General features: G+C 34.2%; 1 protein-coding gene across 1 annotated transcript in view; it reads left to right on the top strand.

The window, feature by feature from the left end:
• The window catches only part of COL24A1 (collagen type XXIV alpha 1 chain), a 390193-nt gene that overhangs the window by 283061 nt on the left and 82123 nt on the right, over positions 1-25009 (top strand). Inside the window, exons 40-47 of the mRNA XM_064372593.1 lie at positions 5205-5258; positions 5475-5528; positions 6307-6363; positions 8940-8993; positions 15981-16034; positions 16130-16183; positions 21957-22010; positions 23169-23276. Coding sequence (XP_064228663.1) covers positions 5205-5258; positions 5475-5528; positions 6307-6363; positions 8940-8993; positions 15981-16034; positions 16130-16183; positions 21957-22010; positions 23169-23276 — 489 coding nt within the window. The remainder of the gene's footprint in view (positions 1-5204; positions 5259-5474; positions 5529-6306; positions 6364-8939; positions 8994-15980; positions 16035-16129; positions 16184-21956; positions 22011-23168; positions 23277-25009) is intronic.

The raw sequence follows: 25009 nt of genomic DNA, 5'->3' as shown, positions 1-25009 counted from the left end.
CATTATGGTTGACAAATTGCTTTGAAAATTAGGTTTACTTGAAATGGATTTTCTTTCTCTGGTTGGAAACAAATCTGCTTTATCTGGATATTATTTTTCTAACCCGTTGTAATAAATCTAATATCTAATTCTATCTTTAATCTTAGGAACTTTGTATGATGTTAGGAACAAGTATAGCATGATACTTCTGAACTCATATATTTTCAAAATTATATTGTGAATATATTTAGACCTGTTCAGAAAGTCACAGCATGAAAGAGATGCAAAATATTTAAAAGATTATCTAATTGAGTCTTCTGTTTCATAAGCTTTTTTACAAAATGCCTGTGTATTTCCATTTAGTGTAGTCTCCATTTAAGTGTCACAAGTGCTAGGCTTTTCACTATAAAGCTTCTTAGATATCATTGCATAATCCATTTGTTGTCTGAGGAACGTTTGCTTCAGGCTCATTTTCAGTATTCCATTCCTTACTGTGATCTAGGCCTTTCTTACTTTCTTTTATTTAAATTACTAGTATTTCTCTGTCTTTGACCTGTGTGCAGGTTGATATGTTCCCAACCTACCTTCCGAAGAGGTTTCACCAAATTTACATTCCCACCATCAACATTTCATATTACTTCTGTTGATGTTCGCCAGTTTGATAAGTGAGAATGTGTATCTTTTCTTTCTATTTACACTTTCCCAGTTGCACTGTTTTCTTATGAAAGTTGCCTATTCATACATACTGCACATTGAATTGTCGCCTTTTTATTATTGATTTGCAGTCACTCCTTAGATGCTTAAAATATTTATGTAATTTTATTAAATATGTTACAAAATATATTACAAATGTTTTTTCTTTCTGTAATTTATCTTTTAATTTTGTATATCTTTTGCTGTATAGAACATTTTAATTTTTATATAGTCCAACTCTTCAGTCTTTTCCCTTATAGTTTCTGTGTTTTGTTCTGTTAGAAATGCCTTCTCTACCTAAAGTATATAAGACTATTCTTCCATATTGTTCTAATACTTTTATAACTTTATTTTTACTCTTAAGTCTTAAAGATGTATAGAGGTTTTTTTGGTTTTTGTGTTTTTGTTTTTTTGGTATATGAGGTATAGAAGACTAATTTTATTTTTTCCAAACTGATAGACAGTTGTCCCAATTCCATTTATTGAGTGGCCAGTCTGTTTTCTGCTTTTTTTTTTGAAATGCTATCGTTACCATAAACTGAATTCTCAAATATTCATTGGTCTGTTTTTATTCTGTTTTATTCTCTGAATCTGGTAGTTGATTTCTGGGTCAATATAACACTATTTTACTTACTATACTATTGTGATACCTTCTGTTAGGGAAAATACTTCATAATTCATTTTACAAAATAGTTTGATTCTTGCTATGACTTTCTCTTGTGAACTTTCAATTTTCTTCAATGCTGAATCTTTCTATAAACACCATATGTCTTTTTATTTATTCATATCCGCTTACATATTCTTCAGTAAAATATTTCCCTTATCTCTGTTCTTTAATCTGTCTTGTTAGGTTTATTCTTAGGTTTTGTTTTTTGGTTTTTGTTTTGTTTTGCTTTGCTTTGCTTTTGAGTTTTATTGTCAGTGTCAATGTAATCCTTTCTCTGTTACATTAACTTAGTGATGCTATTGGTACTATTACATTTTGATCTTACAGCCTCTTTAAGGAATGTAGATGATTCTCATTGATTCTTTAGGTAAATAATATTGCCTCCCCTTATTTGCTTCCCTGAATTACTACGTTGATTAGAACTTCTACTATAGCAATGAATAGAAGTCATGATGAGGAAAACCTTGTCTTGTGGGCCCGTCTTTAGTGAAAATGCTTCTAATGCTTATAATGTCAACTGTTGTTTACAATTGTTTTTTAGACATACCATTTATTTGTTTAAAGAAATTTTTTCTTCATTCTTTTTTTTTTTTTTTACGGAGTTTTTGCTCTTATTGCCCAGGCTGGAGTGCAATGGTGTGATCTTGGCTCACCGCGACATCCGCCTCCCAGGTTCAAGTGATTCTCCTACCTCAGCCTCCTGAATAGCTGGGATTACAGGCATGCGCCACCACGCCTGGCTAATTTTGTATTTTTAGTGAAGATGGGGTTTCTCCATGTTGGTCAGGCTAGTCTTGACCTCCCCATCTCAGGTGATCTGCTCATCTTGGCCTCCCAAAGTTCTGGGATTACAGGTGTGAGCCACCACACCTGGCCCTCTTTTCATTCTTAAATGAGAGTTTTGACAAGCAGTAGATGATGAATTTTATCAAATACTTTTACATTTGTTTAGATAATCCCATGCTTTCTCTCCTTTGTTTGTAAATATAAGAAAATTCATTAGTAGATTTCCAAAAGTTGAACCAACCATGAGTTTCTAGGATAAATTTTACTTAGGTATAATTATATTATTCTTTTAACGCAAATGGATTCAATTATTTTAACATTTTATTTAAGAGTTTTATTTTAGCATATTGCATTTAGTTTATCTTAAAAATTTTGCATTTGTATTTATAAGCAAAATAGACCTATAGGCTTTTATTTTTTTAATGTATACTATCTTTATTGGATTTAGGTATAAGTGTTAAACAAGTCATATAAAATGGATTGGTAAATTTTTCATATTTTTCTGTGCTCTGTAATAGTATGGAACATAGATATTTTCTGTTCTTCAAAGGTTTTATAAAACTTGCTGTTAAAACAATCTGAGCCTAATGTTATTTTATTAACAGTAGATCTTTGACTTTCTTTTCAAATTTTGTACCTTCTTGAATTTTGAATTTTTTTAAAAAAATTATTTTATCTATATTTTCATATTTAGTAAGTAAAATTTGAAATTACCATTTTCTTATAACTAAAATTTTTTTTCTGTGGTTATGTCCTTGTTTCTAATGCTGTTTTATTGTATCTATTCTTTTCCATGATCAGATTTGCCAAATATTTTGCTATTTTATTAGTCAGTTCAAAGTGTCTATTTTTCACTCAACTTTTTTTAAATGGTTTTCTGTTTCACTAATTTATGCTTTAATATTAATCTGTTCTTGAATTAAATGTCTGGCCCATTTATTTAATAAATGTGTTAAGAAACTACCTGTTTTCTTTTGAGTGCTACTTTGGCCATATTTCCATATTTTTATGTTTGTGTTTTTACCATCATTTGCTTATAAATAGCTTGCAATTTTAAATTTTGTTTTCTCCTGAAGAAGAGTTATCTTAAAGGATCTTTCTTTTTAAGTAGATTTTTTAATTTTTATTGCTCATTTTTAATTACATTGTGTTATAGCGAGAGGATGTGACCTATATGATTTCTGCTTTGAGGAAACTTATTAAATTTTTATTTGAGGCCTACTATACTCAAGTTTTGTCAAAAGATTATGCATTCCTTTTTTTCTCTTCTTTTCTTTCTTTCTTTTTTGGGGGTGGCTAATAAACAGTTCTAAGTATTTCTGTTAAATAAAGTAGTTAGCTAAGTTTCTTAAATCCTTATAGCTTTCTTACTGTTTATTTCTTGCTATTTGATTCATTGATTTCTGAAAACAGTTTTTAAGGTCTGCTCATCATATTTTCTCTTATTTTCACTTATTTTGGGGAGGTTACATATTTTGCATATATATCTTAGATACATTAAGGTTCATATTTTCTTTTTTGAATTGCACATTTTATTTCTTGTCATATTGGCTCCACAAGTCACTTGGAGTCAGCAGCAGCCTTTAGCACTGCCTGCTTTTTGGGCAACAGTTTCTACAATCTTTCACTTATCCTCTAAGCAAATGCTGCCATCAGTTATCCAGCACAAGGAGAAGAATAGGAATACCTGACTCTTTTCCCCGATTAGTCACCTGAACCTATTCTGCCCCTTCCATGTCTTGACTTCAGCATTTGAAATTTCCTTAAGACTATTTGCATATGTGCAACAATTTTTTTCTTTGCGTATTTTCAGCCCTAGTTTTCTTTCTCCGATTACAAAATTTTGGTCCAATAATGACGTTTACTTACTATCCAGTGTTGTTATTACAAATAAATAGCTTTTTTTCTCTCTCTCTCTTTTCGTTGGATGCAACTATTGAAACAAGCATATGTCATTCAGCCATCTTGAGCTAATGAATACTGTGTAGTTACATTCTAGTCTAAATTATTCACCTAGGTAGTGGCTGAATTCTTATTAATGTGTTAAAATTAATTTTGTGCAATTTCTTTTTTAGACTGAAACTTGTTCTTAATTTACTGATCAACTATTAACCGTTGATCAGTAAATTAAGACTCATTTACTGATCAATGAAATTTAAGACTCATTTACTGATCAATGAAACCAACTAAGACTGATCAATGGTTAATAGTTGCAATGTTAACTTTTTTAGAACTGGGACTTTAAAGAAATCATCAAATATAGTAAAATCGTATGATTAAAAGGAAAATACTATATATGCAGAATCCAGTGACTTGGTTCTAGTGTGGTATTTGGCAAGTCTCATACCTATTCTGTGCCTTAATTTTCTCATCTTCTATTCGTTTTGAGACTCAAATAGGAGAGTCAATATGGAATGTTTTTGATAATATGAAATATAGGACTTTTTCATTTTTTTTTAACTTTTTTCAATTGTCTGAGCAATCTATTCATTAGGCTAAGGGCATTTGCTGATTAATCTTTGACTTACATCTTTTCACCATCTATAAAACATTGATAATAAGAGTACTTATGGGGTAACTATAACATGTAAGTTGTCAACCATTTCTATTTTAACAACTTTGGCCATGACTAAAACCATATTCATCAAAGCATCTGAAACTAACAATGAGTATGGAGTTCTGGATCCCGTAGTGACAATGTCAAAAACTCTCAGGTTGCACTCTCTAATATTCAGTGACCCACAACTACCACAAACTTTGACAGATGTAAATCACATTTCCAATAATGTTGTCAGGGATCAGCAGGATTCTGACAACTGAAAGTATTTTTTAGATATGATTAAGGATGTTTATATCAGAAGTAAACCAAAAAGACATTTGTTGTAGAATGTTTTGTTTTCAGAAAAAAAAAAATAAAGACAAAAGTTTGGGTGTTAATTTTTGCTTTCCCTTTTCAAACTAGACAAATTTCAACTATCAAAAATCTAAAAGTAACAATTTAAAAAATAGGAGTACAAGTCTAATGATTTAAACAATTCTCTGCTTTCTCTATCTCACTAATATTTACTTTGTTTTTTAGGGACATTTAGGGTTGATGGGACCTGAGGGAGAACCAGGAATTCCAGGGTACAGGGTAAATATTTATAATTGAAAGAGTATATTCCCATGAAAACATTTTTATTAAAGATGATATCCCAAGTATGCAAATTATGATGAAATCTCTGTTAAACCTCTCTAACATATTTAGGCCTCATCCTTCTAGACAGTGAATCCTATTTTTCATTTCAGAATAGTACAATATCTAATACTTAGGTAGAGCATGTTTAAATGTCTACTTATCCTTTTGTAGGGCCATCAGGGTCAACCAGGACTCTCTGGATTGCCAGGACCTAAAGGAGAAAAGGTTTGCATATATATTGGCTTTTTAACCCTAAGTTTATGAATTATTCTTGAAAGACTGCATCGAGAAATTTCAAGGAATAAAAGAAGTACTTTTAAAGTTGAAAATTTTACTAATTCTGGAAGAAAAAAATAAATATGAAGGAGCTAAAATTTAAATAAATTATTAAAATATCTTCCATGGATTGTTTCAAGAGTGAGCTGAAATAATATTGTGAAAATACTTTGCAATCTGTAGAGCTTTGTAAAAGTAAAATTAAGTAATTATTTAAATAAATTGTAAGGCTCTAGATTAAATAATTAATTATAGCACATTTATATTAGGAGTCTTTGGGGCAGGAGAGTCAGGATCAAGCAATCTTGACTGTTGCCCAGGCTGAACTCAGATTGATCAAGTAATCCTCTCGCCCCAGGCTCCTGAGTACCACAGGTGTGTACCACCACATCTGGCTTATTTATATTAAAGATTAATTTTTTTTGATGATTCAGGAATAACTACAGCAGTACTTTTAATTCATAATATCATTGAAAACCTGACATTCTAAGAAAATTTCTGAGCTGCTTCTTACGTAATTAAAGCAGATTGATACTTCCAAGAAGAACTTTGTACAAATTACAACTCTGTATAAAATATCATATGCTTAGTTTGTCACATCAAAGTTTTCCGCTTAAGATAAAATCAAACTGCATTTCCTAATACATTAAAAAATAATAGGTTGTGTATTTTTGAAGTTTATTTTATTTATTGAGTTTTTGTTTATAAATCATTATTTTCATTTTAGGGCTACCCAGGAGAAGATAGCACAGTCCTAGGACCACCTGGACCTCGAGGTGAACCAGTAGGTCTTTTTCTAAAATAATTCTGATTATTGAAGATAAAATAAAATTATATAATAGATTCACAACACCAATTACATCTTTTCAAGGAGTTTTCTTTTGTTAGTTTTATAACATGGTTTGATAGGAGAGCAGTATTTATGGTCACAAAATCTACATGATGTGAAAGTCTTTAATATGAAAAATATTAAAGGTCAAAATTCTTAGCATAATATATAGAATTAATATAGTGACTTCCCAAATCTAACTTTCTGCACTTAAGGCATGATAACTTTTACAAAGATTATCAGAAAACTTAAACACTCTAGACATTTTAGGATACATATTTCTTTAATTATTATATTCAAATTTATTTCTAAATATTAAAAAATCTTATCTATATACTTCTTATATCAGTTTACACACAGTTGCCAAGTGATTTCTAAACTCCTCTAACCAGTTATTAGACCAATAACCTTTAAAGATCACTGCTCTGTAGTATCATAATTAAAATCTTAAGGGCAACTATAACTATGTTTTCTAAAAAGTAGCTATTATAGCTCTGATTATCTGAATAACTGTCTCTGTGTTCATGTTTGACTAAAACAATGTCTAAAGACCGTATGTAAATTAAATGGATTAAATGAAAATTCTTAGTTCATAGAAATATTATACAATTGGCTATGTTTTCTATTTCTCTTATAGTATTATATAGAGCAAAAGAATCCTAAGGCACAAGGATCAAAACATGTAGTCACTCCTGATATTTTGATCTGGCTCTTTGGAGATGGTTGAAAGTTATACTTTGTTTTCAAAATAGGAAAGATTCTAAAATTTTCTAATTAAATCAGGCCATCTCATATAAAGGCAATAGGTATATAGGTATCTAAAGGAATATGTAAGCTTCATTGTCAAATAATATTCTAGTCTCTCTAAACCACTAAGAGAGGGAAATATATGGAAATAATGTAAAAATGTTCAAGCAAATGGAAAAAACTTGGCAAAAGGAGTAGTAGTGGTTGTTTTTCCCAGATTTAAGTATGCTAGGATCAAAGAATGTCAGCTAAAATGTAATAAATATATTAACAGTCTAGCACAACAATAATAGTTTTATCCAGTAGACATGGGACAGGCATGAAACTTAAACCACAAAGATTCTAAATAATTAAAGCGAAGTCCAGGATTATGGTATTGACATTATGTCTCTTACCTTTCTTCACAAAAGAGTAAGTTAAAATTTGTCAATTAATGATCTATAATAAATTCTATGTTTTGCCAATTAATTTTAATTTAAATTTTTGTTCAGATGGAAGGTCTTAGTGGGTGCTGATATTTCTATTTCATTTACTAGTAGATAATTTGATGATTTATTATATTAAATATTTTCTGTTAGAAATGTTCAGGAAAAGTAAGTCTGAGTTTATTTGGTTAATTTCTGGCTTAAGGATTAAAATTAATAAGTGTGATTTTTTAGGTTAATTTATGTCTTGAGAATTAAAAATTTCACAGATTAAATAGACTTTTATTCTGTGACTGTGTCTCCCTCTGTTGCCCAGGCTGGAGTGCAGTGGTGCAGTCATGGCTCACTGCAGCCTCAAATACCTGGACTAAGTGATTCTTTCACCTCCTAAGTAGCTAGGACTGCAGGCTCATGCCACCAGGGCCAGCTAATTTTTATTTATTATTTTTTAATTTTTTTAGAGACAGGATCTTGCTCTGTTGCCCGGGCTGGTCTCAAACCCTTGAGCTCAAGCAATCCTCCTACCTCAGCCTCCCAAAATACTGGAATTACAGGCATGAGCTATCACACCCAGCCAGCAATACACTTTTTCATGAAGAATAGTAAAGTAGGATTTACTATATAAATATCTTTTAAAAGATCACTTAAACATAGTCTTCCGTAATCAGTGGATTTACATATTGAACTGTCCTACTCAAACCTTTTTCAATCATTTTAACATTTAGTAAAAATGTAAATTATTTTAGCATCATTTATAATATACTGTACTCATTGAAACATTTTGTTGTTTTGTTATTACTGTTGTTGTTTGAGACAGGGCCTCACTCTGTTGCCCAGGCTGAAGAGCAGTGGTGGAAACATGACTCACTGCAGCCTCGACCTCCTGGCCTCAAGTGATTCCCTGCTTCAGCCTCCCAGGTAGCTGGGCCTATAGTCACGTACCACCATGTCTGGCTAATTTTTAAATTATTTATAGAGACAGGATCTCACTTTATTGCCCAGGCTGGTCTCGAACTCCTGGGCTCAAGGGATCCTCCTGCCTCAGCCTCCCAAAGTGCTGGGACTACAGGTGTGAGCCACCACACTAGGTGAAAATATTCATATTTTTAATTGGGCCACATTTTTCAATAATTTTCTTAGTAGAATCGTTATAAGATTTCTTTATGTAATTCAGTGGTTAGCATATTTTGATGTTGTTATTGAAATTCAATATTTTGAAATTATTTAATGGAACTAAACAAATCACATATTTGCTTTTATTTTTTGACAAAAGAATAAACCACACTAATTGTATCACCTGCATTCACATATACTTTGATCCATCTGTAAAAGTGATTGTTTTGTGTGTGGTCTCTGTAGGGTCCAGTTGGGGAACAAGGAGAGAGAGGAGAGCCTGGAGCAGAGGGATATAAGGTAATTTCAAATTATACCCTTTGCTTCTAAATTTAAATAGTGTTCTCTGTGTTTCTATTCCATTTCAAGTGAAAATAAGCATTATTGAGATAATTAGTAATGTCTTTTGTTTTTAATCCTAGAGGAAACATCTATTTTCTCTTCCTCCTTCCTACAATCATCTTTGTCTTTTCCCACTTCTGCTTTTTCTCGTCATTCAGATCTCAACTGAAATGCTACCTCCTGAGAGGCCTTCTCTAACTGCCCTATCTAAAAATAGATCTAGAACAATCACTCTGGACCATAATACTCGATTTCCTTCATGACATTTTGTGCTATATTTTCTTGTCACTTTTTAAATATATTTGTTTCTTTATTGTTTGTCTTCCTCCACCAAAATGTAGGATCAATGAAAATAAAATCTTGTCTCTCATATTTATCATTATATCCCCAATTTCTCAAACACAAAGTTCCTGGTGTATAGGAGGAATTCAATAAAGAGGTGTCAAGTTAGTCATATAATATCCCTCTCAGGAATGGAAAAGGATAAGAATTGACTTTTGACTTAAGGCTTAAGTCAATTCTTATCCTTTTCGTTCCTGAGAGGGATATTATATGACTAACTTAATCAGCTAAAATTAGACTTTGTGTAGAACTTATTCAGTGTTATTTTTTAGAGTCACATTTGTTTTGACAGTGTTCTGTGTCCCTGCCTTATATCTCTTCCCTCTCTATTTACATTGTCAATTGCTTTACAGAGTTAGAGGTTATCTCCTGTCTCCCTATGGTTCCTGTCTTATTCCTTTGCTCATAGCATTCTCTACTTGCCTATAATTTTATGTAATCTTTACTTACATAAATTCCATCTGTCCTTCAGAATTTCGCTCAAATTCCCTTTTTCACTGATCCACTAACAGTAATCTTACCCTCTCCTGTAGTCCTGTAATAATATTATTATTTAAATCATTCAACACAAATATTGTTATTCTTTTTTTGCTAATTGTTTTTTTATTTTATTTATTTTGTTTTATTTATTTACTTATTTTTTTGAGACAGAGTCTTGCTCCGTCGCCAGGCTGGAGTGCAGTGGCGCAATCTTGGCTCACTGCAATCTCCGCCTCCTGGGTTCAAGCAATTCTCCTGCCTCAGCCCCCCGAATAGCTGGGACTACAGGTGCATGCCACCAGGCCCAGATAAGTTTTGTATTTTTTAGTAGAGACAGCGTTTCACCATGTTGGCCAGGATGATCTCGATCTCTTAACCTCATGATCTGCCCTCCTTGGCCTCCCAAAGTGCTGGAATTACAGGCGTGAGCCACCGCGCCTGGCCGCTAATTGTTTTTTTAATGTGTAGTGTCTTCGCTCTCCACTTTGCATATGTCTTCTTTCTTTCTTGTACAATGTCTGGGTCTGAGCCCTGTACATAATTAGCTTTTAGCAATGAATTGATGAATTAATTGATCTGATACATCTCTCTGTCAAGGTAAAATTTCTGTGATCATGTCTGAAATTCAGATTTATATTAGCCAAACTAAATGGACAAAATGATAGATAGATAGATAGATAGATAACTATCATTAATTAGTTGATTTTTCTCAAGCCAGAGGAATATGAAAAATTAACTTTCACTTCCCAAAACTCTCTTTGAAGCAAATGTTGAGAGTATTTCTAAATGTTTGTGAAATTATTGTGATGATCATTTTTTTTCTGTTTTCAAAGAAACATTTTTAGTAGGTTATATGTGTTCTGTTTCCAATTTACATAACATTTGTATCTACAAGTGTTTCCTAACCCAAGGAATTGAGTGGATTTACTTGAAATTTACTTTTCTCTGAGTGGAGAAGCCAACCCAACTGCTTCCAGCATAATTTGAGAAGCCTCTTAAAGTTCTTCAGCTTTTTCTGTGCATGACTTCTTCACACAGTCTCAGACAAATCAGGTTCCTGCATTACCTCCTTTTGGCCTCTGCCAGCTACAGAACATTCAGTAGCTAAATCAGTATATTTACCAGCAAACGAGCAGTTAACTATTCACTTGAAAGGAGAGAAGAATTTGCTCACTTGACTAGCAGAAGGAAAACCCTGCCAGCATTATTCTGGACAATCAGTCATTCACTGTTCCCTAGGCTCACTGTCTAATCTACTTCTCCTTTTCCTTCCTTGTATACCCCTGATTAAGTTTTTGACTGTAGATGTTTTATAAACTAGTTTAATCCATGTCTTCCTTTCTGTCTTATTCCTAAGTCCTTAGGCTTTAGGGATCATTTTATTTATTGATGATTCTTTGCTAAACAGTTAGCCATCTTGTGCCACACAACCATGCTACCTTATTGCTTAGATACCTCAGAATCATGAAATATCCACCTTTCTCCCAGGCCAAGTTTTCTCCAAGCAAAAGTTTGATTTATACAGAGAAACCATGCTTTATCTAGAATTAGGTTATCTTGTTTTAGCTTCAGAGGATATTTTTAAATGTTTGCTTTTCTTTATGGATATTGTATATGTTATGATTTCACTTTTCTTAACTGATGGTTAGCATTATCACCAAGCTTCTTTATTATGATATAAATACATGTAACATAAAAATTACCATTTTAACTATTTTAAACTTTACAATTCAGTGACATTTAGTACATTCACATTGTTGTGTACAGGGGAGGAAAAACAACTTTTTCTTCTACTCTTCTGAATTCTTGGCTGGGGACTTTATAACAAAAGACAGATTAACAAGAGAAAAGCATACAGATTTATTTTATATAAGTTTTATGCAATGTGGGAGCCTTCATAAAGAAATAAAGCCCCAAAGAAACAGTTAAACTGAGTGTTTTTATGCTAGGTTTGATGAAGAAGTCTTAGAAGAATGTGATAGGCCAAAGTTATGGGCTAAAGTTAGTAAACTATTCCTTCAAATTATTCTCTGTGTTCCTTCTTTTTGGAGATAAAGATGCTCCTTTCCTCCAGGTATAGGGAGGGCACCTCTCACATGAGGGTCTTATGATCTGCATCAAGGGAAGGTAAGAAAGTCCTTTCTGCACATACCATTCCTCAGATTCTTGCAGCTTAAAATATTCAGTATTCCAGGATGTCATATTTTGGTAGTGTGTCTTGAACCCCATCATGTGCAACCATCACCACTGTCTAGTTCCAAACATTTTCACCACTTCCAAAAGGAAGCCCCTACCCATTAACCAATCACTCCCTATTCCTCCCAGTTTCTGGGAACCACTTTTCTTTTTTTCTCTGCATTTGCATATTCTGGATATTTCATATAAATCGAATCATACAACATATATCCCTTTGTGTCTGGTTTCTTTCACTTCGCATAATGTATTAAAAGTTCATCCATATTACAAAATATATCAATATTTTATTCTCTTGTATTACTGAATAATCACCTGGCTTTTACAAAAACCCGTTTATAGTCACAAACATCTTTACAATCGTGGTGAACTCATGATTATCCTGTAGAAGAAAAGAAATGGAATGAATAATGCATATTTTGCTTCTGTTTGGTTGTTAACTATTAGACATTTTTAAATTCTTCTCACCAACCTTTGTTCTTTTTTCCCCTTGAAGAAACTTAGAATGACAAAAATCAAGAGTTGTGCTCATTATTATTAATGCATACTTGTTTGCAGTGACACACTTTATGTGTTATGTATGATAACCTTTCTAAAAACTTGTCTCTGGTCATTAAGCTTATATTTGAGTGTCTGCCATGGGTCAGGAGAAGAGCTAGGGGCCATGAAGATTACACTGGACATTCCAGATACAATCTCTGCCCCCATGGACTATATATATATATATATATATATATATATATATATATATATATATAGAATAAGAACATTTGATCAGTATAAGAATAGACATAGTGAATTTTAGCTTTAAAATTTATAAAGCTATTTCATGTTATTTCATAAAAGGAAAAACAATTATAGCTGTCATCCTACAAACTAAAACTATACATCACACAGATCAAGATAAATTTATTTGAGGCTTGAGAGAGCCAGAGGACATGGAGGGAATAAATGTGTTATCCTGGCAACAGCCACTTTTTAAAGCTATAAATGGAAACATTTTATTTAAAGATATAAATGGAAACATAAATATCCAAGATTAACTCAAGCTAAACTTAAGAGAGAAGAAGTCCCAGAAAAACCTTGAATAAATTATGTTACAGCTCAAAGTTCTTTTTATTTAGGTTTGGCAATGGTCATAGAATTTTTACACACAATGAAATAACTAAATCCCAACTAGGCCTTCACTCCTTAGCATCTGACATGCATATCTAAATAGCTATTGGACATCATCACAGGCATCTCAAACTCAGTATATGCCAAACCATAATACCTCATCCTTTCCAAAACTGATCTGATCCTACTCTTGTTATATCCTTATTTCAGTGGGTAATATCCAGTCATTCAGGTGTCCAGGCCAATAGATGAATCCTCTTTTTCCCTCTCTCTGTCTCTGTCTCTCTCTCACTCACTCTATCTCTATCAATCTTTTTCTTCCCCATACCCGTACTCATCTCTCACATTCAGTCAACGACTTCTTTTGACTCTTAAATGTTTCTGGAATCTAGCTACTTTGTCCTACTTTAGTTCAGGCTCTCATCATTTTTTGCCAAAATTATTTCAGTAGATTTCCAGTTAGACCCCCTGTCCCCAGTTATAGCTCTCTCAGATCTGTTTTCTACCTAACATGTTCTGTCAGATGCATCCCTTTATTTCCCATGCTATTCCCTCTGCCAGAATGTCCTCAGTAACTCATTCTTCAAGATTGAACTTATCACTTCCCTTATAAAATCTTCTGTAAGTTCCTTTGGCCATTCAACTCATTCCACCACTAATATTATCTGACAAATTCCATCACTTTCCATAACCTCTCCTGCACAATTTTGTAATAATATTTACTATGGCATATTTAATTTTTACCGTTACAGAAGAATGGTCATAGTCAATTTTCGGAGGGATAGAATGGACCAAAGTAACAGTAATGAAGCCCTTAGAATGCAGGTTTATCTTGGTGAGATTTACATTCATACTTCACAAAGCCAGGAGAGGCAGTTGGTTATTCTATGATCATTCTGAAAATATTTCTGCAAAACTACATATAGGAATGGTGGAAAAGCCATAATTTGGCATGATAGTTCGGAGTTTCGTAGTTTGCTCATATTCTCACTCTCACTTCAGCTCCAGCTTTTCACCAGCCACTGCTTTCCTGAATCCTGTTTGATAAGTGACCTTCAAGTAGTCATATTTACTTGTACCACACTCTCTCTTGATTGAGCAGATTCTGTTTATTGCTGGCTCTGCTCATGTTTTGCTAAGGGTCATGTGTGATCATGGTTTTCCCTTTAGTGTGGCCATGTGCTATATAGAAGCTTATAGAACCTTTCCAGACTAGCCTTTCTCTCTTGCCACTGTTCACTTTTTTTTTTTTTTTTTTTTTGAGAGGGAGTCTCCCTCTGTCATCAGGCTGACATTCAGTGGCGCGATCTCGGCTCACTGCAACCTCCACCTCCCAGGTTCAAGCGATTCTCCTGCCTCGGCCTCCTGAGTAGCTAGGACTACAGGTGCATGCCACCATGCCCAGCTAATTTTTTTTATTTTTAGTAGAGATAGAGTTTCACCGTGTTGGCAGCATGGTCTTGATCTTTGACCTCGTGATCTGCCCGCCTCGGCATCCCAAAGTGCTAGGATTACAGGCATGAGCCACCACGCCCGGCCTGCCACTGTTCACTTCCTTAAACAGGTTTCATTTCCTTTATCAGGAAGTTGAAACTTAAACTCTAAACATTTGCCTCGGAATACAAACAGAAGACTTCAATTGACCTTTCCGTAAGAATAAATGTTGTAAGCCCATGTATGCAATCTCATCTTCTAGCCCAGGAGATGGGACTGATAACTCTTTCATAGGGCATTCTTTCTGTAATATACAGAAAATAGGAAGGAAGAAATCTGATTGAGTAGAACAGCAGGAAAGGGGATAAAAAAGATTACACGCAGAATTCTTCCTGCATAACTTTCATCTGAACACACTTCTGGGTTGTTGCTAGTTTCTGTTTACACACTTGAAAAGGGAAATGTGGTAGGTCAGCATTCCATCTTAGGAGAACTAAGGTGATGACAGATTGCCGAATGTCAGAGTCATGTGGTGTTTCTTGGTATTATATCAAGTAACTGCTCCCAGTCTTCAGCGCAGTAAATCTACCATCCAAATAGCTGTGAACTTAGTTTCAGCTAAGTAGAATGGAGACTATAGTACACTTTCAGAGGAGGAAGAAGTTGAAAAAGAAATGTATTCTCAAACTCTGTTCCTTTGGTTATTGACTCTATTAGTTTCCCGAGGCTGCTATGACAAATTACCACAAAATGGGTGGCTTACAACTGAAATGTAGTTTTCTCAGTTCTAGAAACCAGAAATCCAAAATCAAGGGACCAACAGGGCCACATTCCCTCTAGAGGCTGTAGGGCCACACTCTGCCTTCTCCAGTTTCTGGTGGCTGTCAGCATTCCTATGACTGCATCTCTCCAATCTCTGCCTCTGTCTTCACCTGGCCTTCTCCTCTGTTGTCCGTGTCAGTCTACCTCTGTGTGCTTTTAAATGGATTTAGAGCCCACGTGCATAATCCAGGATAATCTTATCTTGAGATCCTTAACTTAATGACATCTACAAAGACCCTTTCTCCAAACAAGATCACATTCACAGGTTCTGTGGATTAGGACGTAGACACATATTTGGGAGGCTACCATTCAATCTGCTACATTAATTCACATTTTAAAAGAAGAAGAAGAAGAAAGAAAGAAAACCCTAACTTGTTCTTGGTCACCATAATATCCAACAGCTATTACGTTCTTTTCTATTTCCAAGAAGAATCATAACCTATATGACATTAAAATTGAGCTTTGCAACACTTTGCTACCATTTTAAGTAATAGTATCCTATTATCTTAAATCACATGTCTCTACTTACTCTAATAATGTAACCTTTTCTATTTCTAGGGACATGTGGGTGTGCCAGGACTAAGAGGTGCCACTGGACAACAAGGACCCCCAGTATGTTTTGAAAACATTATTTCTAAAAATTAACATTAATATAACTTATTTGGTCTCTGCTTCATATGTGATTTTTATTTTGGTTTCTACTAAAGGGCGAGCCAGGTGACCAGGGTGAACAAGGACTAAAAGGAGAGAAAGGATCTGAAGTAAGTTTAAATCATTTAAGACAATTTGAGATTTATAGTCAGCAGTTTTTGAAAGCAGGAACACAAGAAGTTGCTATTTATTATAATTCAAATTATCATTTATCACTGTAGAATATGGATCACTGTAGGTCTCTAAATAAGGTGTTTTTCAATAATTATGTTAATACAAAATTATTGATTGAGTCCTTTGTTTTGACTATTATCCAAATTTTTCTTTACCAGAAGCCTCTTCTGGCTTTGTGAAAATTGCCTAAGTTGTCTCAAATTAATAATATGTTCTTGAGGTTTCAAACAGAAATAACAACAAGCCTTAAAACTAATATTATAAGGTAAAGAAACATAATCAGTCAAACCTATATGATTGTTGTAGAAAGTATTAAAGAAAAAAATCATTAAATGATAATTGTTAAAGCATGGTAACGAAGACTTTGTTTACGACCATTGCCATAGGTATAGTGCCCACTGCAATGGGATTTTGCAGTGGGGAAGAGAGATTAGACTCAGCTCCAAATATAACATGGGCAAGTAGGAATTCATAACAAAGGAAGAGATTGAGTATGAGTGAATGGAAAATTACTTAAGAGGAAACACCAGGGCCAAGGGGAATTTTGGTTAAACCAATCTAACAAGATTTTTGCTGAAGACAGGCCAAGTTCATCAGACTTCAACTGCGGGATAATCAGACATCAGCTGGGGGATGGTAGAAGATGAGGAATCCAATTAGATATCAAATATCAAGAGTGATCAGATATCAAGAGTGAAGGTTCTTGCTAACCTGACTTGGCAGAGTTTGTTGCTAAAACTGGATTTTACAAGGAAGTACATGGAGGGCCTAGAAGGTTCAGAAGCCTGACTAAAGTTCAACCAAGTAAAGAATCATCGTCATAAGAGTGGAAAAAGTTGTTTAACTATGTGACACAGACTCATAATTGGTTTAAAAGATGTTTTTTCATAAGGGAAATCAAGTATCTATCAAGCAAACTAAAAATCTGTTGGTTTACTGAATTTAGTCTTCTCTTTCCATGTGGCCAGATAGACATTTCCTCAATCTTACATAGCAAGCGGCTTTGTCATGTGCACCTTCAGTTCATTGCTGCCCTGTTTTTCAGGCATTCTGACTTCACATGCTATTGATTTCAAATTAAATTCTTAAGAAAATGCACTCTAGAGTTAATAATAAATTAGATGAGAATGGATAAAAAGTGGCGAATTTGAGATTGTGTTTCTCCTGATTTGTTAAGCAGTCTTCACCCATACTTGTGTTTTCCACTTATGAGAGTAAGTAATAAAATGGGGTTGAATCAATTATGTTAAATAAGCATTCACTTACCTAGAACCCATTTTGAATAGCCTTGGCATCTATTCAGTCACTTTCTGTTAGGTTCTCTAATAAATAATATTAATAAATAAAAATATCCTATCAAAGATAATCCTAAACAAGAACAAAAGCAGAGAAAGAAGATAGTTAACTCATTCACTTAGAATTTTTAATATCCAAATTGGAAAAAGTCATGGAAAACATTGGAAACCTGGAACACTGCTACTGCTGTCATCCTCCTTATATTTGCAATAAGTGCCTAAGAATGCAAGTGCTAGCCAGTATTTGATCCTAAAATGTCTACTTTTTTACAATTAATACTTTCATATTTACAGGTTTTCTTTTTCCATCTTGAGAGATCTCAGGAATGAGACATTTTCTGATGCTTATTAGCATATGTTAAAATTATGCTACTGAATATCAAATACCCTTACTAGTCAACTGCCTCTCTAGCCTACATGGTCAGCTCTGCATATTGGAGCTGAAAGATGCTAAGAAGCCATAGTTTAATTTCGGTATAATCCAGGCGAGCTAGTTTTTTCCTACTTTGGGAAATACTGGCATACAACCCAAGGACACATTAAAAAGCCTCTTAGAATTTAAAAAAGTATTAATTGCTACAAGAATAACGACTGACTGTGTATTATTCACCAGGGACACCTTCAGTGGCCAGGTGGGTCCTGTCCAGTTGCTGTCATCTTGTTTTTGCAAAGCTTTAAATTTAATTTTTAAATTTGGAAATGGCCCTTTAAAATCATCTGGATAACCCTCTCAATTTTCAGATGAAGAAATTTAAATCCCAGAGAGATTATGAGTTACCTAAAATCACAGAACCATTTAGCAACAGAAGCAATACTAGAAACTTTATTTCCTAGCTCCTGTTATTATGCAGAAGCCTATTACTTGTAATCTTTTAAAAATTAAAATATGATTAATTTAACTTAACCATTCAATTCATTCATTGGACATAAGACTGGGCAGCTGTAAAGAAAAAGTTAGAGGAAGTCAAAACCAATTGCAGAACCACTATATTTAAAAAAAAATTTTTTTTTTTTTTTTTTTTTTTTTGAGACGGAGTTTCGCTCTTGTTACCCAGGCTGGAGTGCAATGGCGCGATCTCGGCTCACCGCAACCTCCGCCTCCCGGGTTCAGGAAATTCTCCTGCCTCAGCCTCCTGAGTAGCTGGGATTACAGGCACGCGCCACCGTGCCCAGCTAATTTTTTGTATTTTTAGTAGAGACGGGGTTTCATCTTGTTGACCAGGATGGTCTCGATCTCTTGACCTCGTGATCCACCCGCCTCGGCCTCCCAAAGTGCTGGGATTACAGGCGTGAGCCACCGCGCCCGGCCAAAAAGATTTTTAATGCAAATGTGAGCGAACTGTCCTATAATGACTCTCAAAGACCGAGACTCAGGCCAAAACCTTTTTTCTCCAAAACAAAATTCCAGATTTCAATGAATTGAAATTTCTTGGATTAAAAAAGAGAGAATCATTTTTGCTTAACTTTCTAAATCTATTTTTGCTTTATAAAGCTGCCTTCTCAAAGAGTGTTAGAACTAGTGAAGTATCTAGCTAACTGTCCTTCAGCCTCATTTAAACAAAAAATAACAAGGGTTTGGATTGACATTGCATATTAAAAAATATTTCCCTTATCAAAAGAATTAGATTACTTTCTCTAGTAGTCTGTGAGCCAGTATAGTCTCAACAAACGGAAGCCTTTTAAAATGGATCCAATTTCAAATGGGCCACTATACATATTTTTTAGTGTTACCCAGGCAAGAAAGAAAGCACAATTTTATATGTACTGTATATCTAATCCACTGACTGCCTTTAACTCCATTCACTCAAATATCCTACATTTGATTAGAGTTTTCTCCATTCACTCTCTTCCCAAATTTGGAGTTACAGTTAGTAGGGAAGGTGGGTGGAAAATAAGTTCAGTTTTCAGTCATCATCTGTTCACACTAGTGTCCCCTGAAATGCACTTCATCCCTTTTGGCCCACAATTGCTATCATCACACCGTGTTGGCATCTACCTTGGCCCTCCTGGCAGAAGTACTTTGACCTACACTGGCATGTGCAGCTATTTTCTCATCTTAGGTACAAGACTTCCTCAGGCCTTTCAGGGCCATCTTCTTCTGTTCTTGGTCACATATAAATAACATTCTCTGCTCCCCACACCATACAGGCTTCTTGGAGGACTCAGAAAGGCATTCTTAAGCCCATTGTTCTAGACATCTCATGCAGAGATTTTTACTCTAATTATGACACTCAGTATACTTTATGTGGACTTCTCAATGAGGATTTTAGTCTTCCTAGGCATCACCTTTGCGCCCAGATCCCCAAACTTATCTGAGAGCACTAGTGTTTCTATCTACCCTAAGAAAGACTCAAGAGCAGGCAGGGCATGGTAGCTCACACCTGTAATTCCAGCACTTTGAGAGGCCAAGGTAGGCAGATCACCCGAGGTCAGGAGTTTGAGACCAGTCTGGCCAATATGGCAAAATTCTGTCTCTACTAAAAATACAAAAATTAGCCATGTGTGATGGCACATGCCTGTGATCCCAGCCACTTGGAAAACTGAGGCAGGAGAATCATTTAAACCTGGGAGGTGGAGGTTGCCGTGAGCCGAGATCATGCCACTGCACTCCAGCCTGGGTATCAGAGTAAGACTCTGTCTCAAAAAAAAAAAAGAGGGGGGAAAGAAAGGCTCAAGGACAGGATGAGGGGCAAAGGGTTCTTTTCAGAGATCGCTATCAGCATCTAACAGTCTTGCTTCTCTTTTACTTCTTCTTTTCTTTCCCTGACTTGAGGATATTTATTCCCTTATGTGAGAAAAACGGTTACGTTATTATTTTAAATCTATTCTTTACAGCATAAATTTTATTATTTGAGTCCTTTATAACAAACCTTGGTTTTTAACTTAAAGATAGGCTTTTAATATTTAGGAGTCAGGCTTTTGTGTTTAAAAAACATGATTTTGAAAGTGAAAATATATTTTTTTCAAACTGTTACCTCCATTATGAGTTTTGTTGGACTATTTTGAAATTCATAAGCCAAGGAAAAGTCAATTTTGAAAATCAAAAGTATAGAACAGATATATCTCTTTGCATAAAAAGAAATACTGTAAAGGAAAAAAATACACACACTGATTAACATAATTGCATATTATCATGATTCATATGCTATTTAATAAGTATTATTTAAGATGACTGAAATTACAACTTTTTCCCAATATTTAAAGTAGTCTTTGTTTATTTTGCTTTTTCATTGTGTTAGGAAAGACATACTTTACTTATAGGGATTGTATGCTCTAGAAATGTGTATACTTTAATTAAACCTGGGTCACCAACTGTCCCACTTTCTGATTTCCTCATCTTTAGAAACATTTTGCATTAGTGACTTCTAAGACAAGTACAATAGTTTTCAAAGTTGGAAGTACAACCCACAATCCTTATATCTTTCTATTATCAAATCCTAAAAATGTTGGATTTTTAACTCTTAGAGAAGATCCTCTTTTTCTCTGTGACAACATATACTATTTCTTCATAAAATGTTTAAGCTCATTGCCAAAAAACATAATATGTCTTAAAGTTGTTTCTTTGTTATTGTTGTTAAACTGAATCTTTAGCACAATTTGTCTTCAAAATTAAATAACTTAACATCCTATTTTAGTGGGATTATCCTGTTTATGAGAACTTCTGATGATTTCTGAGAAATGTGTCTGGTAATGACAATATGATTGTTTTTCTTATTTGTGAACCAAATCACTCTTTTCCACATTTTCTTCTTTAAATACTTTTAGAATATCATCAGAACAATGGCATGATTTGTAAGAGCAAAGTACTTAACTATCCTGGCAGACCCATTACTGCTGAAGCAATTATGACTTAAAACATCTCACACATGGAAAAACAAACAGTTCCGTGGGAAATAAATATCTTTTCCTTGAATCACAAGTATGCTCTTCTCTGTTCTTCCAGAGAAGCACATTTTAGGCTGTCAGTTCATGTTCCTCTTACCACACTGTAAGTGCCTTGCAAGGAGGAACTTTGCCTTTGCCTTCCAAGCACGTAACAGAGTCCCTGATACATGATACTCAATAAATGTTTACGAATTAAGTAAGTATGTAGCCATTTTCAAAAAGAGATCAAGGCCCTTCCTGAAATAGGGACATTTATTAAATAATCTATTCAGTTCCTTTTAGAAGTATGATTTAAATTCTTAAATCATATAATTTAGAGCTGCAAGGAAATTCCTAGACGATCTTGTCAAAGTTTCTCATTTTTAGATAAAGAAGTTGACTCCCAGGAAAATTAAATGGCAATCCCCATGATTTACAACTAGTTTGTGCTAGTTCTTGCTGCAGCATCCAGGTCTCAGTGTTCTTTTCTATGGCTTCAGTTTAAGTAAGTTTATTGTAGTCCATTGACAACTGTCCTTTCCATTTTTAGGGTCATAAGGGGAAAAAAGGAGCTCCTGGTCCTTCTGGGAAACCTGGGATTCCTGTAAGTAACAGGACTCTTTTATCTTTCTTGCTTTTCTAAATGGAACTGGCAACTTTAGCAAGCAGAAGAGTTTGGGGCCAATTATGTCATCATGTTGGGTAAATCAGATTGTCTTTTTTAAAAAACTTAAACCCATGCTGGAACACGGAGGGAACAAAATATGACCATTAACTTAAAACCAAACTTACTGTTTAAATGTAAGTCCCTGCAGTTGGAGGATGCTATTTTCCTGAAGCCCTCTCTATTATGAAGCCCTCCCTATGGACTCATGCTTCTGACTGAACCACTGAAAAACAGGGAAGGGAACTTAGAATCATAACATGAATGGTGACAAAGGTCAGAGATCTTCAAGCATAATTAAAATGACATGAGCTAGATTTTAATTAGAGGACTCAGCCTCTCGTTCTCTAGTCAAATAAAAAGGCTTTAAAAAATGTTAATCTTTTCATCAATGACAAAGAGCAATTTTTACCTCGCCCTCAGTTTCCTCTTCTAGCCAGGCACATATATATAGACTGGCTGTTTAGCAAAGACTTCTACTGATTTCTCCTAGCCAAAGATTAGATGACTGCTTTGGGTGACCTCTGTTGGTTTGAAAAAAAAAAAGAGAAAATGAATGTAAATTATAAGCACACTCAGATCTGAGATCCTTGCATATAAAATTCAGTTGCCCAAGGGTAGAAACAAAATGTTCAGACCTTGCTTCAGTCATATAATTATTTGATTCAAAGTGGCAGCTAAAAAGCCATAATTTATTTATTGGGAAAATAACACATTACAAGGTTTGGCAAATGGGAAATGATAGCCTGTATCCTAAGCTGACAGGTGCATATAGCTGACCTTTTCTCCACAGTTATATAAAGTATTGGTTGACTCAACGAGAAATAGCAGGGAATTACACTAAGGCCCATAAAGTTACACAGTAAATTGCTGATTATCTTGGCGTTTTTGTCTGGGGAACTTTTAAAGACTTTTAAACTTTTAAAGTTATCTGTTGAATCCAAATAGTAAATTGTTAAAGAATCCAGGAAACAGGAAAATTTGTCCTAAAACAGAATATGAAAATGTTAACTTCCCCAACTCAATAAATAAAAAAGTGTTTGTCATCTTAACATCTTTTCAGCATATCTACAATCCAAATAATTTTTAATTATCAAGGGACTTCAAGGCCCACCTGGACCAAAAGGCATACAAGGATACCATGGAGCAGATGGCCTGTCAGGAAACACTGGAAAAGTTGGGTCACCAGGAAAACAGGGACTTCCTGTGAGTAGTATGGATATCTCTTTGCTTATTATTTCTTATGTATGTATCTCCTTGCTGACCATAGATATTTTGGCTATTTTAGCTTTGGCATTGGCTCCGATTAATCAATTCATTTCTTTAATAGTTATTTTGCAGTTGTATATAGGATTTCCAGGAAATGTCAATAGGTACATTCTCTTCAGTATTTTATATCTACTAACTCATAGTATTAATATTTCATGCCATTTAAAAAATATAAAAGCTGTTAAAGAAGAACTATAAAGAAACAAAAATTTAAGGACTACACAACCTGGCTGTACTTTGAGTTTATCAAATGTTTTAAGCCACCTTTGGAACATTTAGGCCTGGACAGTAACTCAAGGCAGGTTCTTTGAAAAATCATTTTCCCTTTACTTTTATAGCCTCAGTATTTTACAAGAATTGTGTGAATATTTTCTCTATGTTCATCTAATTCACTCATTGCGTTAGGTCCATCAGCTGTTTCTCTTCTAACTTATGTGTAGTTCTTCATGCTATATATTAACTATATTTTATCTACCAGAAGAACTTTTGGTAGAATAGCAAATCCATGTCTAGAATATGCATCTATCCCTGTGAGGACAATCACAGCTAGCTCTAACTGGTCCCCTAAGGAGCATTGCTGTGTTGGGAGCTCAGTGTTGGCCTCTACTTTTGGCAGGTTTGACAGTCACCAGGGGTGGTAGCCAAATCAGCCTTGGTGAAGAAAAGTCCACATTGTTGGATTTGTGCCAGTGGGCCCATTGAACAACCACCATGATTATTATGGAAAAAAGCAATGTAATAATGTAAATTCCCTCTTACTTTTATGCAGATTTCTATCTTATTTATTTGATCAGAAATTTAAAAATCGTATTTTTGTTTTTGCTTAGCTATTTTCCTTCTTTCCTTCCCTAATGTCATCCCAATTAAGACATTTTTATTCCAGGTGGTTTTTATTTTAAACATTAGAAATAAACACATACTTTTAGAATACAGTAAAACTTACCCTTTTAAATTTCTGCTATTTGGATATGATGATCTATTGATTTGTTGTTCTTTTCTTAGGTAATAAGTCAATCCTATTGTTTATTCAAATCTAGGATGGTGCTATACCTAAACTCAAATACAAACTAATATTCTTTTTCACTACAATGAGTTATCTCATTTGTTTAAAAAAATGAAATGATGACTTATAATTATTTCACTAATAAACATATAGTCAGATTCTCTGAAAATATGACTACTGCTAAGAAGCCTTAACATGGTTTCTATTTGTTTTGGAAGAAACATATCAGAGCCTCACAGCATCAGGTTAAGGCCTAGAAAACTTAGCCAGGCTGAATTTTTAATTAAAATAAATGTTGTATAGACTTTTGCTAGTAGTATCAGTCTGGTTAAAAGAGATTCATTTGATATCCCAGTCTTAAAGGGAGTTCATGCACTGGGCTTCCATCTTCATGCTAATCTCCAGACTCACCATGTGATAGTCTTATAATGAGATTGTGAAATTTTTAAAATACAACAGTAAAACCCTTTGAATTAATCTGAGAGTCCGTATTTTTTGTGGATTAAGTTTTACTGGGAAATGCTGTAGTGAATCTTTTCCTATTGCTTTGAGTAAGATTTTTGAGAATTCAAACAAGGGAAAAACCACATGTGAAAATATGTCATATTTGTTGCTGCTATACACAAGTATAATCATGGAGGTGGGGTGGATGGACCCAATAGTTTAT

Source organism: Aotus nancymaae, unplaced genomic scaffold (genome assembly GCF_030222135.1).
Source record: "Aotus nancymaae isolate 86718 unplaced genomic scaffold, 86718_ANA_hifiasm-v0.15.2.pri h1tg000007l, whole genome shotgun sequence".
Taxonomy (NCBI): Eukaryota; Metazoa; Chordata; class Mammalia; order Primates; family Aotidae; genus Aotus; species Aotus nancymaae.
Note: the sequence above shows the minus strand (reverse complement) of the source record. Positions and strands in the feature narration are given on the sequence as shown.